Below are 17,233 nucleotides of genomic sequence, written 5' to 3'. Positions count from 1 at the left end.
CCCTAAAAGCTCTGGCAGCCCAACCAAGTCAGCTTTTTTATCATTACCTTCTTCTGGTTTACATTTAGTGTGTAAACATATATATATGATTTTTCCTGGATTCCACACTGACACCTGTAATATGAAAGAGAATGACTACTTAGTGACATCTAAAGAGATGAGAGTCTCAGACTTTATACCTGAAAATGTTGGAGAGTTTCTCAATTTAAACATACCCGCTCCAATGGGATTTCGGCATATTTATGAAAATTCTGTCAAAATTGATCCCTTTTGGCCTCTATGCATGTTTGAGTTCCGTGGGAAATGCAATGATGAAGAATGTCCATGGCAACACATGAAGGCCGGCATGTTTCCAAAAATGCTGGATGATGAGCATTCAAGTACCTTTTTTACTTTGTAAATCTTTTGTTTCCATCTTTTATTCTGATCAACTATTTGTTCTGTTGTCTTCCTTAGCAGATTTTCATGCAACTAATGGAAAGTTAGATGCACGTAGATTTTCATGTAGTGCCCTTCTTCATGTTCTCCCCATTCCAACTTATCAAATCGGTCCATATCTTATAAAAGCTGATTCTCTTCAATCCCAGTCTGTGTTGGCTCGAAGCAATTGGCAGTATCGGCAAAGGGGGTTTTGCGCTTCCTTTTTAATTCCATTTTCTGTTCAAAGAATTCTTCCTCTTGATGCCCCATGCTTACAAACTAGTGATGATTCCGGTGCAGATGATTATAGTTGGAATAAGCTGCCTCTTTATTTTCGGAGTCAGGATGAGACGTTATCAGTCAAGGTAAAAGATGGTTTCTTGCGTTACATTTTGTGTTAATAAAGGCCAGTTTATTGTTCTAAAAACGTTTTTCTTTTCTAACCTTGTATATTATTTTTTTGTTCGACCAGTATATACATTACATGATTAATATAATGATAAATGTTAGAAAAAATATTTTCTTAATCAATGCAGAGTTTAATAATCCAATTCATGTTGCAATTTTGGTATACCCTTACAAAGCAAAGAAGATATTATGGCATACACCTAATTCAAGGAGAAGAGGAATGCAGATCATTAGACATTCCAAATAGACCTCTCTTTAATTTCAAATTAAGGTTTTCAAAGAAGAGGTTGACGGGGAGCTTGGGTCACGGCTACAGTACCGCAGACCATTTTTCCTATTTGATCTCTTACTTTTTTCTATTCCCTTCCAAATTCTATTTCCTTCATATTCTAATTCCTTCCTATTCTAACTACTAGTGCTTATTATAAATATGTTGTTTGTTGTTTTAGGGTTGAGTTTTTGGTCTTCCTGATTGCAGCTTTTTGTCTAGCTTGCCATCGGTGACTGTTTTCCTTTTTAGGGTTGTATCCGACGACGAGTGGTGCTCCAGCTGTGGCTTGATCCCACGGAATATTTATCCCTTTCAACTACTCTGAAACCCCTTTCCAGCCACCCCCTTTGCTGCCGCAGCCCCCGGATTGCCCCCTCTTAAATGTCATGCAGCCCACCACCCTTCCCTTTGCCGCTGCCATCACCATATTCGCTACAGCCACCCGACAAACACCTTCCTCGCTGTTTTCTTGCAACTGCCGACCACCTAACTCCCTTCCACCTTGTTGCCATCCTTTATCTTCAGCTTTCAACACCCAAACAACCCATTTCCTGCCACCTCTTTGCTATCCCAGCCTCATGGAATCCCTTCGCCTGCATCCTTGCTGCTTTTCCAACTCCCTGCCACCTAATCGCTGCCCCACCGCATACAAACCCCACACCGCAGTTCACAGCCACCCAACTTTCTCCCTGCAACCGATTAACACCCTCCTTCCCTTCCCGGCGCACCCATGGCAAACTCACAGTGCTTTCATCGGTCACCACTTTTGGGATCCGCTTTAATTGAGTTTGTTAGTGTTGTGTGTTTGTTGTTGTATTTCCTGTCCGTTGTGATCTTGTAATGTCCATCATTGCAACATACTATATATATATATATATATATTTGTGGTTTCGGTTAACTCCGGTATTAGAGGTAATGAGCGAAGTAGTGGTAAATGTACAGTTGTGCCTTTAGCTGGTGTGTTTTGATATGGTGGCCAAACTGATGCATCAATTAGTTATATTAACCCAAATAATCTAAGTTTAATTTAGTCAATATCTTAATTTGGCAGTACCGCATTGAACCAAAAAATTTGGTAGGTTTGTATTTTGGCTTGGGCATTTAAAGCTAGCAAATTGTAGAAAATGCTCGGTCAATTTATAGATAATGTAGCAAAATCTTTCTTTTATGATTTAAGGAATGAGATTAGTTGGAATAAATAGGTGTTCCTTTATGTAAGATAGAGTTTGATTTTTGAGGCCATATTTTAAAGATTATCGTAGAGATTCCAATTTTTTTATCAAAATAATTCCAAAAGTTTCTGTAACCTCATATCATTGGCATTCTATTTTTCAAACAGGGCATTACTCAAAACCTTAGAAACAATGCTACTTTTGCATATGGCTTTTGACCGTGCGCTCTGATGCGCTAGTTCAATGTGCTTATAACAAGCATTAATATGACTTGGAACTCATCCTGCTCCTGTAGTTGCAAATGCTTTATGGGTTATGCCTTTAGAGTACGCTTTCTGTCAATGGTGGTTTGTAGCGTTTACTTTATTTTCCAACATTTTGAAGACATCTGCTATGCTCTTAGTACTTGTTATTCTCATCGTAATGTGGATTTTATTACTTGCTATATTGGTTGACTTTATCGTGGTCCTCTTAGGGCTTGTTTGGGATCAATTTTATTTTTTGTTTTTGTCTTAATTTTTAAAAATATATTTTTTGGTGTTTTTACAATGCTTTTTAATTTTTCTTTCTAAAAGCAAATTAACATGTATTTAAAAACACTTGGAACAAGTTTTAGGCGTTTTGTGTGTTCTTAAAAAATTTTAATTGAACATGCCAAACATGTTTTGTTTCAAATCAAAATATAAACAAGAGAAAATAAAAACAAAGATAAAAAATAAAAAACGAAAGTGTTCTCTAATGGCCAATTAGTTTTCAGACCTTGGCTAAATTTTATGATCTGCCGTGACTGTTTCCTGACAGAAACAAGATAAACAGGGCTCAGCTGACGTTGAACAATTAATAGAGATGGCGCTTGACGAATTTGATGGTGAATTGTGCGAGTCAGGCAGGAGGAAGGTCATAATTCCGGCAGATGACATATCATTGATTTTGGCACATGACTACCTTTCCATCAGCCTTTTTCACTCTATAAGTTTCCGATTATGTAGCTTGTAATATATGCAAAACTCTCATCATTTCAGCTAAAAATCTTGCAGGCTTTGTCACAGTTGTCACATGCTATTAAGACATATCCCTCTTCAGTGGTCTTACGGGTTGTCTTTCTCCACATTTATTATAAAAAGGAGAAGGCTATCGAGAAGGATGACTATTTCTTATATGCAGTAAGCTGCTGGTGGCTTCTATTTTATCTATTTATGTTTTTTTTAATCCAATAATACAGCTGGAATTTAAAAAAAAAAGAATATATTTTTATCTCACCACATGATTATACCATTTTTTCACACTTCAAAATTTTTGCCTTGTGTTGCATGGAAATTTGCTTATCAACCTGTTGAAATAAATTGTTTACTTTGAGCTTTTGGTTTGAAGAAGTTTTTAAATAGGATTTAAAGCATGCTACATTGTCAAATATTGCTTTAGTTTAACTGTTTGGTTAGTGTCTATGAACTTTTGTTGCCATATATTTATGCTAGTTTTTATTCAGTGTAGTGGACGCTTGCTGCTTGTTTAACAAAAAGGTCAGCCGTAGTAAAGCCATATTCTGTTAAGTGCGGCCTAAAGTGTACGCAAGTATTTCGATTTCTTATTTTGGCTCTAGCTTTCTGAGAGGACTGTAGATCTAGCAGTTTTTAAACATAAGAGAATCCTAACAATGTTCATTTTAACATTTGGGGCAATAATTTAAGATGATTAATCCCATATATTTGAGTGCAGCCTTTGATTATTAGTCTAGCTTTATACCTTTATAGCAAATCATGAAATTTGTATTTTAGAATAAAAGACAATCTAAGTTTCACGCACTTATTTCTTGTTTGATAATTTTACTAATTTTTATGTTTGATTATTTTTGGAGGGCTTGTATTTCTTTTCCCATAGATTATTCTAATTCACATTATTTAAAGTTTGAGTGACTTTTTAGGGATAGAAATAATATGTATACTAGTAAAGAAGGATTGATGACTAAGAGAAAGATTTTTTTATGATAAAATAATTAGTGTAAGGGGCACTTGGTTAAAGTTTTTGCGTTTTTATTTGTATACTCAATTATTCCCTCGATGGAATCAGCGATGGATTAATTCAATAGATTGGACTTACATAGATTGAGATGCCTTTTTTAAGTGAAGTAGTGTCCGATATGAAGCGATATTTGTATAGGCTTTGTTTGGATGGTATTGGCAACTCTTGAATAGATTTTTTAGCTGAAATGAGGGGTGTGAAATGGCACTTTAGGATAACAAAATTATTGTGAATGATACTTCTTAGGATAAGCACTAACACAATATCAACAAACATACTTCTTTCATTGAGTCGTAGCATTTGTATCTTTTTTATGTGTGATAGAATAGTCAACGACGACTATTAATTGCTTGAGGATCAATTTTTTCTCTATTTTAGGAATGTATATGGACAAAGGCAACTCTTTTAAATGTTTTGGTAACAAGTTTAGGTTTTCAAACGAGTAAAGAATTTGTTTTGGATTTGTGTAAACAATTTATGATGTGGGTTGTTATTTAAGCTAAATTTACCAATATTAGTTTAAGATTTCTTTAAAAAAAAAGGAGAATCCTTATTGTAGCAGGTTGTATTTCTTTCATTCTATTAGAATATTTTATTGGGATGAATTCACACAATAGAATGCTTATATTATTGCTTTTTCTTGGAAGTATGAAGAGGGAGAATAGTTAAAATAGTTTTTTTTTTAATTATCAGATCCAATTTTTTTAATTTCAATATTAATTTGATTTTTTATATGTTAAAAAGATGAAAAGATGGTACTTATATCACTTTTGTCTTTTATTAACATATTAATGCATTTATTGATAAAGGGCAAATGACTAAGGGTGCGTTTAGGCCAATTGCAGTTGTTTGAAAAACTAGCTGTGAAACGATTGTCTAAAAAAATAGATGTAAAGGTGCTGTTTGAAAAAGCAGCCGTCAGAAAGCTGCTATCAGAAAGCTGTTGTTTCTATTTTGGAAATACAATTGTAAATTTGTGCAATTGTATGAAAAATATATAAAAAAATGTTAAAGTAGTTAAACAAAAAATCTAGTTAAAATATTTATTACGATAAACAGTAGGAGTTTACACAAAACATTAAATATAACTAAATAAAAACTAACATTCTCAATAGTGATCAAATACAAAAAGATGACGATGAAAAAAATAGAAAAAGAAAAAGAAACAAACCTAAAAAAACCGACATGCTTCATTTAACCAATTAACTAATGTATTTGTAATATGCTCTCGCAACTGAGTTGTCCCCCAAGCATCATCCCCATCTTGTGTAAAACTCTTCTAAATCACAACTAGCTTTTGATATTGACTGTCCTTAGTGATATTCATATTTTTCAGGAGGGACATGTGATTGATTTTCATCTGCATTACTGAAATCAATATCAGTATGTGAAAAGTGAAGAATGTAATTGTGGAGAGCTGTTGTAGCGACCAATCTTCACTTGTTGAAAGGATATGTAGGCACATCTCATAGAATAATATTTTTTTTTTCAAACTTTAAATGTCCTCTCAATTACACCACGTAAAGGAAAGTCCTATTTGTTGAACATCTCATTTCTTCTCCAAACTATAATTAGAAATGCGATATTTTGTATCAGAAAATGACTTGAGAAACCATTTTTGTAAATGACATTAACCATTAGCATTTTAAAGAGAAATTATTACCTTTATTTATGCACATGCAAACCTAGAGGCAACATGATTCAAATACGACTATCATGTGTACTGCCTTCCCATCCAACCATTACAAAAAATAGAACACGTTGAAATCACATGTAGCTATAATATTCTGTGTTGGTGAACGACAATGCCCAATGTATGCATTCTTCTCACTTTTAGGCACTTGTATCTATATATGTTGTGTCAATTGCTTCAATGCAATTCTATGTTATTTAAATAATATATTAGAGTTCTGCGTTTTTTTTTTTGAAAAAGATGAATACAAAAATCTACCTTAAAGTATGATATATATCATTAATCTTGTGAAATCTCTATAGACGTAATTTGGATTGTTGGGTTTTTCAGGTTTGATAACCTTTGAAGATAAGCTGGTCAGAGTATTCAAATCAATTGAAAAATATCTACTATTTGTTTCTAATGAGTGACAAAATTGCTCCATAGTCCCCCTTGTAGACTCTTTATCCGATAAAATATAGAGTTATATGTAGCACATCTCTTGAAGTCATCCTATAGGAGCCATAGTATTCATGATTTTGGTGTAGTTTTTCCAACATATCAACAATTATAGCCTATCATACGAAATATGTGAAATCTATTGGATGGCCCACAAAAAATTTCTCAACCCATTTGTCGCTGATATATATTTTTGTGACGCAAGGAGTGCGAGCAATACGAGTTATAGTACTCATACATTAAACATAATGCAGCTGCAATAATTCTTCTACTCCTTTCTCTATAATTGTTATTCATTGTTGTCATTCAAAAAGAAGTCATATACACTTTAAAAGGAAATGTCAATAAAAAAATGTGATTGAATATGCAAATCTGAAAATGAAGAAATGCATATTATGCATTAGAATATCTAAAAAGTCAAAACAACGATATATCTTAAAACATATAATCATACATAAGAAAACACACTACACACTCGTACACAAAAAACACCGGTACATGATAGCTCTGATACATAAAAAATAATGTCTCCAAAACCTATATAACTCATACATAAAAAATATATTTAAAATACCATATTTCTCATACATCTATTATTGTCATAAAAGAAATGTAAATAGTTGACCCAACATGCAGGTGTCATTGACACAAAGAACTTTATTTTAGTAAGATCTTCTAACTACTTCGTTGAATACAAGTACAAAAGCATAGTTCCTCCAATATATTCATAAATTCTTGAATAGAAGCTGCATGTGATGTGATAGACTCATTAGTGCATGTAAATAATAATTTTGCAATATGACTTCTTAAGAACATTGCACTATCTTTTTTCTTTTTCTCATTCCTAAGATGTTTGGAATTATTGAATCTAGTTTCGTTTAGGATAGGATTTGACCCCCTTCAGTTGATTCCTTTTTGCTCATAATCTAAATGCTCAACCATGTTAATGTGCATTCTCTCACTTGGTGTCCATGCATGATTACCGGTGGTCACAACTTGACCAAATATTAAGTCCAACTTTTCTTCAAGCTCAAGGTCAATGCTATTAAAGTTGAATTAATTGGTATTTGGTATGACCTACAAATTAATAGGCATATGATATGTTGATATAATCGAATTGACTTAAACCACTCGCTTTAACTCTTTCCATATTTTTCAGTTGCAACCTATCATACTTTCTTCCCGTTATTTCTTTAAAACTTTTTATTATGTTCCATTATCCTTGTTAAAATGGGCACGTGGCTTATTCCCAATTTCATCTCCTTTAGGTAGAGATTTCTAATGATTAACTTCACATTTTTTTCCCATACCAGTCGTTTCACATTCTTTTGTCATTTCACAGTCGTTCCAGTAAAACCATCCATAATTAAAGCAAAAAGATATGGCCTTAAAGCCGATCTCTGAATTAAATTTTGTAAAATTGAAATCCCACTTCTCACGTTATACAAACATAAAAAATGACAAGTTTAATTCCTGTAGGCGTTAGCAAAGTGGCAAGGGGAAAGGGGAAAGGGATCGAGGGCTGTAAGGAAGGTTGGAGGTGTGGTCAGGGATGGGTTTGGGGGTTGGAAGAGTGGAACGGCAGGGAAAACTGCAGGGAAGGGGTGAGTGGTGTTGGGTGATGGTAGTACGAGCCGGACAGCAAGGGAGAACTGTTGTAAGGTGGTCGACTGGATGCACCAAGGCAGTCTAGAGGTCTGGAAAGCAGTAATGCGTTGCAGAGAGGGGGCTGTTGGGTGCTCGAGTGACGGTGGGATGGTTGGACAGCACTGGTGTGCTGCAGAACAAGGGTGGCAGGGTGCTGGGGGAAGGCTAGCTGCTGGACAGCAGGAATATGCTGCTGTAACGGGGGGGTAGTAGGGTGCCGGAGGAGGATTAGAGTGGTTGGCGGCTAAAGGGAGTGGAGGAGAAGGGTTAGGATGAGCGGAACAGCAGGGAAAACTGCAGGGAAGTGTTGAGGGTGTTAGGCGATGGTGGTGCTGGCTGGACAACAAGGAAGAATTGTTGTAAGGGGCAGTCGACTGGATGCAGGAATGGTGTCTGGAGGTCTGGAAAGCAGTAATACCTTGCAGAGAGTGGACGGTAGGGTGTTGGAGTGAAGGTGGGCTGGTTGGACAGCACTGGTGTGCTGCAAAACAAGGGCGGCAGGTTGTTGGGGAAGGCTAGCGGGTAGGACAGCAGGATTATACTGCAGAAATGGGGGGCGGTAGGGTATTGGGGTTGGATTAGAGCGGCCGATGGCTAAAGAGAGTGGAGGTGAAGGTTTAGGGAAGATGAAAAGGGAATATACATCACCACCTCTGAGTAGGATTTAGTCGGAACACCACCGCCTTCTCGGATACAACCCTACAAAAGGGAAATGAACTCCACACAAGAAATCTGAAAGTAAACACAACAAAAACTAACCCTATCTCTCAGTAACAAGCATATAAATGGACTCCAAACAAGAAAGAACAAAAAAGGAAGGCGGAGAAGGGTTGGCAGCTTTGCTGCTCCTCCCAAGTGTCGCTCGCTCCAAGCGGGACTCACGAAAGTAAAGAAATCAAAGTGGGGAGCGGCAATCTCGCCTCTTTGATATCCCGCCCCGTCTACTAGGAACTGGTTGAGCCGGTTCCCTTGCCAGCCAGTTCAGCCGGCTCTAGCCCCGCGTCAGACAATTTGAAGGATAAAACATTAGCTCTGCACTTGAATTCATTTTTTAGTTTCAAATTGATCACATGGTTAATAATTTTGTTCCATTGAGGAGAGTTTGGATTGTGAGAAATTTGCTTATAAAAATATCTCATTAATTGGCCACTGTGGTCAAGGATTCATCAACAATGGTTGTTTTTTTGTTTTTAGGAAAATGTGTATATAAAATTCTTTTTGAGAGAAGTCGATCATATGACCTTTTAAATCAATGATCCATGAGTTGGAAATTGGCATCTTTGAGATTTTAAAGGCATGAGAACAAGGTGTAATGCATGAAAATGCTATAATACAGGTATCTGTTTTGAAGGTTTTTTCATTTTTTAAGTGCTTTTAGCAAGGTTTTTTTTTTCAGTGCCTTGTAACTAATCCAAATTATTTCTTTCCTTTGAGAATTTACGTAGTAATTGCCAACATTTTCATATAGCTATTTTCATACAACTACTTTGTTGAATTAATATTTGTAACTCCTCTGTTAGATTTAGATTGTATTCTTTAATTTCAAGAGAGAAACCGAGACTAAAGGGTTTATGGGCATTGGTATTAGTTAAGAGAAAAGTCATGATTTTATTCATGGGAAAAATGGAAAAGGAATGACATGCGGCAATGTAGCGATGAAGGATGCAACAATAGAAAATGTTTATGGCAATGCAATGATTAAGATTGTAGCTATAAACAATAGAAGAAAATTAAGAGAGTGCAACAATGAAGGTTACATGATTGTGATAATGCGACAATGAAGATTGTGGTATTGGAAGTACGAAGACGAGAAAAAAAGCCTTTGGCTCTGATACCATAACAAGACTAGGAGAGAATTGAGCATTTTATTATAATATGTGTTGTATTTATACAATTTCAGAGAGCTTCCAATAGGAAACATAAAAAATTATTGAATAATAAATTGTTTATCAATTACAATAGCTCATTAATTAATGAGTTGGTAGAATATAATTACACAATAATTATAGTAGCTTACATATTATTGATTAGACAATAAATATCTCGTAAGGTGGCATCATTAGAGGAATTCGAGATGACAAGAGTCTCGGTGATTGTGGATCATAGCTGATTGAAGTCGTACAGATGTTTCATAGATATTAAAGAGATCATGTTAGAAAATGGACTTGTCTAAAACTACGCCTAATCTGAGAAAATGACCACCAATACTTGTTTGAGTAGTTGTAACCTTCAAAATGGTAATTTTTGAAATATGGTGAAGTCATAGGAAAGTGGTCTGATATTTATAATTAGTGGCATTTACATACATATCAGTACCAGCCAATTCTTATGTATTTACATATCTAACACCTAAATTTTATTTTATTTTATTTATACCACCCAAATTTTTCATATCACATAAAAAAATACCGCCATTTTATCTGTTAAAAAATGAAATACACCTGCACATGTATTGGTAAGGTAGCATGTATGTAAAAATTGAAATATAGGTTTTAGATAAGTAAATTCAGAGGAATTGAGTGGTCTGTATGCAAATCTTCCTTGTAATTATTTTAGGCAAGCAATAGAAAATTAACATCTTTCTTTCTTTTTTGAATGTTGGTTTTTCGTTTGGATACTCCTTGTGATGGAAACTGACCACTGTCCTCTCAGTTCTGCTAAATGCCATGATGGTTCTTGATCAGGACTTCCTCTGCATTTCATGCTTCTCATTCTGCTTATGATCCATCAAGCAACTTACAAATCAGGAAAATCACTTGAACTTATAAGCTCTTTGGAGACTGCGAAATCTCATTTTCTGCTGGATCTGTAGATGCGCCCGTTCCCTTTTTGACACGCTCAACTCTCCATTTTGCGTTTCTGTAAGCTGTCGGTATTTCTGTAATTTTTTTCTCATATTATGATTCTTTATTGGCTTTTCAGGTGCGGTGCATCGAAGGTTCTTACATACTTTGGCTTCTTTATATCAATAGTCGAATTCTTTGTGAGGATCGTTTGAATGCATTTGATCGAGCACTTAACGTATTACGCCTTGATCGAGATCGTGTTGGGAGAAAGCATTCAAGTCCTTATATCTTAGACATCTTTCTGCAGATGATTGATTTCTTATCTATGTCTGGGCATGTTGATAAAGCTGTTAATAGAATATGTGGACTTCTGCCTTCTAGGGAGTTCGATGAGTGGGGCGTCAATCTGCTTCGCGACATCTGCACATCCTTGACAGTGCCGGACAGATGTTTATTCTGGATTTCTTCTATATACTTTATGGTTTATGAGAAGCTTCCGGAAACCACCGTGAAACAGTTTGAGTTTGCGAAAAGTCTCCCTTTTGGATTGGACTGGCCATCCGCTCGACTAACATCTGATCGAACATCCCTTTCTTTAGACCTTTTTCAATTGGCTATGACTGAGATGACTTCATACTTTGATGACAATCCTAATGAAATCGATCAGTCTTGTTTACAATCTTTACATCTTCTCGCTGCAAATCACGTAAAATGCAGCGCAGCTCTTCTTGGCTTTCCTTGTTCTACCGAATTGGTGGATAAGTACTTAAGATCATATCCATCTTGCATCGAGCTTTTCCTCATAGCCATTCGTTCCAAACAAAATTATTCGACTGATTTGGATTATTATTTGGCTTCTGAAGAGGTTCTTCGCCTTTGGCCAAAAGAAACCGCCGGCATCCAATGCCTATGGAATCAATTAGTGGAGCACTCTTTGACTAACAATCAAATCGACTTGGCTGAAAAACTCATGGCTCGCTGGTACCACGATTTTCCAAAATACAAAGATCCAATTAATTTCTGCTCAACATCACGCGAAAATTCAAATTCCCTCCATTCATCTAACACAAAAGACGACGCGTTTGGCTTTCTTAATTTCTTTCTTTATTCAATGCTGCAGAAGAACATCGCCGATGCTCGCTCTGCCATTGATAAATCATTGGAGCTTGCTGCTCCTGAGGATTACCATCACTTTCTTAAGGAGCAGGCTTTACTCATCACCTCGAACTATACCGAGCCACCTATAAGAAACTCATCTTCCCTTCTAAATCGCTCTTTGGCCGATCCCCGTGCCAACCTTCTCCCAGAACCGCTCTCGAGAAGGTTCATCAGAACCATCAAAAAGCCGAGAATTCGGCAGATGGTTCGTAACCTCTTGGGACCTGTTTCCAGGACATCCACTTTAGTTAATTCTGTTCTTGAAGTCTGCTATGGCCCATCTCTTCTTCCAGAAAACTTCACTGACATAAAAGAAACAGTTAATTTTGTAGAATTTCTAATGGAAATAAATCCAGCAAACTATGAGTTAGGTCTATCATTGTATAGAATCTGCAGCCAAAAGTTCGATTCAGTGAAATTCTGGGCCTGCTCTCTTCTGATAAACTCCATCTTCCAGGCTGCTCCTGCTGCACCCGAGCACATATGGCTAGATGCAGCAGATGTTTTAAAAACCTCAGAAAACTTAGAAATCAATCTCAGGTTCCATAAACAGGCCGTTTCAGTCTATCCTTTTTCTCTCAAACTCTGGCAATCTTATGCAAACCTTCACAGCGATGCGAGTGAAATCGTCGAAGCTGCACGAGAAAGAGGCATCGACCTGAACAGCTTTCTGAACTGAGGAATGGTAAAAGATTGATTTTTTTTATAAATTTTTTTTGGCTGCCATTGATGGTGGAGGAATAGCTTTTTGAAGATCAGTACTTAGGCTGGTAAGGGAGCATAAATTTCTTTTAGAACAGTAAACATAGAAGTTATTGTATATAGTTGGTAATATGTAAATGTTAGTTTCATTTTGTTTTTCTAATGAAATTGAATTTTTTTGGAAAATTTACTTTTATACCCACTCAATTCCTACCTATTTACATATCTAAGTACTTGAACTTCAATTTACGCTGACTTATCTATGCATAAAATTTACGCAAAAAATGTATTTCACTTTTTTAAAGTTAAAATGATGATATCTTTTATGTGATACTACAAAGTTGCGTGGTATAAATGTAAAAAAGTAAAGTTTAGTCGTAAGATACGTAAACGCTTCAAAATTGGATGGTATGTACGTAAATGCCCCTTATTTTGTTTTCTCTTTAAATGTGGTATATGTTGAACATGATTTTAGATTAGGGATTTGATTGGTTGCTTTTTCTTTTAGTTGGGGAAATTTACATGGATATCACATAATTCTTATTTATTTACATATCTACCACCCAAAGTTTGATATTTACATTTATAACATGGTGTCCTAAACTTTTGCGTGAAAATGAATATTTCACTTTTTAAGAGATAATGATTGTGATATTTTTGATGTTATATTAAACATTTTAGCAGTATGCATGTAAATTAAATATGAAAAGTTTAAATGTTCAATGTGTAATTACAGAAGAATTGGGTGGTATGTATGTAAATACCCCTTCCATTCATCATGCAAAGGGTTCAATCATGCTAAAATATAGAAAGGTTTACATACACACCTCTTAATTCGTATATATTTAATTAACACCTAAACTTCAATTTTTACATCTTATGCCTTTTGTAAAAATTAAAATGGTGATAATTGTAAAAATTGAGTTCAGGGTTAGATATATAAATAAATGTGAATTGTGTGGTATTTATGTAAACGACCCTTAAATATAATAAATATTTTAATTAAATTTTAATTTTTAGGTTTGCGGAGTTGATGAAAATTAAAACCAAACCTATAACTGAGCTATAATATTCTACTAGTGAATGAAGGACTTTACACTTTTATATGATATAAAACTGCTTAGAGTCTGTTTGAAGTAGTTTATTTGATGCGGTGGTGTTTTAAAAACGAACCTGACTTATTTGGGTAAATTGTGTTTTGACAGCTTATACGTTTTCAAAACGCTGAAAACAACCGCACCTATCTAGGTGCAGTGACAGCTTTCTGGCAGTGATCTGACTTTTCAAAAAAAAAATAAAAATTGTAATAACCACCGCACCTAGCTTATTAACAGATTATTTTTAATCACCGCAACTGCCCCAAAACGACTCTTAGCCTCTTAATAAAAGCCTAATAATCTTTAGGTGGAGGATAATGTGAGAAGATGAGATAGGGAGAGAAATTTGCATATATACCACACCATTCTTATGTATTTACATTTCAAACCCTTAATATTTGATATTTATATTTATAATACAACCGTATTATAAAGTTATATATGAAAAAAAATATATTTCACTTTTATGAAGTTGTAATATTGGTGTTTTTCATGTGATGCTGATGATTTTTGAGTACCATGTATGTGAACAAAAGAAATTGTTTGGTTAGATATGTAATTATAAAAGAATGGTGTTATACATCAAAAAAGTTATATGTATTGATGTGTTTGCATGTTGAAAATTGTGGCATACACTATTATATTTATTACCACATGTATTGATGTGTTTGCATGTTGAAAATTGTGGCATAAAATTGGCTATCAACAAGAAATTTTATTCATTAGTAACATCACCACCATTAAAATTCATGGGCAATTACATACATATCACCTAATTCTCATGTATTTACATTTCTAACACCTAAAATTTACTTTTTACATTTATACCACGTAAATGTTTCATATCACATCCAAAATACCATCATTTAAAAGGAGAAATACATCTTTTCATGCATAAGAAATGTGGCTCTATGTAAAAATAGAAGTTTATGTATTAGATATGCAAATACATGAGAATTGAGTGGTGTCCATGTAAATCTTCCTTAAATTTATTGAGAGAAGTTATTTTCTAAAATAATCAAAACATTAAGTGTATATGCAATATGTAATACTTTAAGGAGCAGGAATATATATATATTTAAGTTTATGGTAGAAGTGTGCATTCCGTGGCCTATTGATAGAACAGAGCCTTTCTGAAGGTCGTAAGTACCCTCAGGTCACGGGTTCGAATCCTCTTGTGTGTAGGGTGTGACACTCAAATATTTAGCACACCTAAGGATGACCGGAGCCCTTCTAATAGCCTCCGGCCATTTCTTAAAAAAAAAAAATTGTATGGTAGAAGTGACTAATGAAAATACTTGAATGTTTGATTGCATCATCAAATTTGTATGAGATCCTCACAAATAAATGTATGCATGACATCCATTAATTAATGATAACTTATCTCTAAGAGGAGTTTCACAAGCCATTAGCTTTCTATGGCCAATTTATCTTTGGGAAAGGTATTGCTTTATAATGATCAACTTATCATAAGCATCACATTGTACATGCAAGTTGACCGATAAAATTTATCATCTTATCATATTAGTTGGAGAAATTAAGGTACTCGTGCACGTAACTTAAAAAAGTATATTGATATTGAAGTACCTTAAATAATACACTTTAGATGGTGCTCCTGTGATGTTTGTAATATGTAACAAGACAGATAAAATATGATATTATGTCAAATACACAGTAGAAAATTTACATACATAATACACAATTCTTTCGTATTTACATATCTGACTCCCAAAGTTTGACATCTACGCTTGAAACAGCTTGGTTTCATCATGAAAATGTGTATTTCGCTTTTAAAAAGATAGTGATAAAGGTGTTTTTGATGTGATGTTAAGGATTTGAGTAGCATGAATGTAAAAAATGAATGTTTAGCAGTCGGATATGTAAATACATAAGAAATGTGGATGTAGTATGTATCTAAATGTATCTACTCACTGAACTTCAATGGAGGATTTCTCGACGTGAAGAGTTAGAAAGAGAAAGGCAGATACTGCCATGAGAAGAGCTATTATCATCACAATCAGCATAGCCTGCAAGCCAATGGCAGGGCTCAGAAAGAACACAGCTGCTATAGCTGCACTTTGCCACACTTTCAACTGGGCGAAGGCGGTCTCCTGTGATATGCAAAATTTGGGTGGTATAAATGTAAAAAAAGCAAATTTTAGGTGTTAAATATGTAAATACACAGTAATTAGATGGTATGTATGTAAATACACACTATGAACCAATTTCATCATTATCTGGATCCGGAGCTTGATGACAGGACATTCAGTCTTCAATAAGTTTAGGAGAAGTTAGAAATGTAGCTTATAGATTTACATATCTAACCGTTAAAGTTTGATATTTACATTTACAACACCTTAGTGCAATAAACCTATGCATGCAAAGGTGCATTTGACGTCTTGTAAATAGTTATGTATGTAATTATCCATTAGTCTTGGGAGATTTAGTAAATGACAATGTTTCGGATGCTAAGTATGTAATTATCCCTAAATCTAAACAATTTGGGAAATTTACAAACATACCATTCAATTCTTACGTATTTACATATCCAGCACCAAACTTCAATTTTTAAATACATATCAACTTACTTATGCATAAAACTGTGTACTTCTCCTTTTAAAATTTAAAAAGATGGTATTTTTTTATTTCCTATGAGAGATTTGCGTGGTATAAATATAAAAAGTAACTTTTAGGTGTTGGATATGTAAATACATAGGAATTAGGTGGTATGAATGTAAATGCCCCTAAGAACTCAGGTGATTTGGTAATATAAATCAATTTCTTCAAAATGTACATATTTACATATCTAACTCCTAAACTTCAATTTTTACATATATGACAACTTACCTATGCATGAAAGGGTGATTTCACATTTGAAAAGTTAAAATAGTGGTACTTTTGATGTGATATCAAAGACTTAGAGGATACAAATATAAAAAGTAAAGTATAGGTATTAGATATGTAAATACATAGGAATTCGGTGGTATGTATGTAAATGCCCCTTCTTTGTTTTGATATGTGTGGCTTATTCATAACACTCCATCAAAATGAATATTTGGTTCCACATTGGAAATCAAGTTCAAAGGATTAATTTTTAGGGGCTTTTACATAAATAGCACACAATTCTTATGTATTTACATATCTCACACCTAAACTTTCATATTTAAACACATAGCACTCAAGTTTTTGATATCATATGAAAAATAGCACTATTATCACTTTTTAAAGGTGAAATACACATTTGCATGCGTAGGTTTAAGGAACCAAAATGTTATGTATATAAATATGAAGTTTAGGTGTGATATGTAAATACATAAGAATTGTGTGCCATGTACGTAAATTTCCCTAATTTTATTTTGAATGTGAGCCAAATGGTTTTAAATCAGTGTTTGATCTGAGGCCAAAAAAAAAAAAAAAAAAAA

General features: G+C 34.4%; 2 protein-coding genes across 2 annotated transcripts in view; one reads left to right on the top strand and one right to left on the bottom strand.

Annotated features, from left to right (window-relative positions):
• Positions 1 to 12,900, top strand: part of LOC110022392 — a 38,829-nt gene extending 25,929 nt beyond the window's left edge. The window contains 5 exon segments of the mRNA XM_020721306.1: positions 1 to 380; positions 457 to 785; positions 3,073 to 3,168; positions 3,309 to 3,434; positions 10,991 to 12,900. The exon segment at positions 1 to 380 is cut by the window's left edge and continues 5 nt beyond it. Of these exon segments, the coding sequence (XP_020576965.1) occupies positions 1 to 380; positions 457 to 785; positions 3,073 to 3,168; positions 3,309 to 3,434; positions 10,991 to 12,691 (2,632 nt within the window). The 3' untranslated portion in view covers positions 12,692 to 12,900.
• A 2,466-nt stretch (positions 12,901 to 15,366) lies between these two features.
• Positions 15,367 to 17,233, bottom strand: part of LOC110029151 (UNC93-like protein 3) — a gene marked incomplete at its 5' end in the record, with an annotated part of 12,322 nt that continues 10,455 nt past the window's right edge. The window contains 1 exon segment of the mRNA XM_020731312.1: positions 15,367 to 15,922. Within this exon segment, the coding sequence (XP_020586971.1) occupies positions 15,740 to 15,922 (183 nt within the window).

Source organism: Phalaenopsis equestris, unplaced genomic scaffold, assembly GCF_001263595.1.
Source record: "Phalaenopsis equestris unplaced genomic scaffold, ASM126359v1 Scaffold000002, whole genome shotgun sequence".
NCBI classification, from domain to species: domain Eukaryota; kingdom Viridiplantae; phylum Streptophyta; class Magnoliopsida; order Asparagales; family Orchidaceae; genus Phalaenopsis; species Phalaenopsis equestris.
The sequence above is the reverse complement of the archived record's forward strand: the minus strand, read 5'-3'. Positions and strand labels throughout refer to the sequence as shown.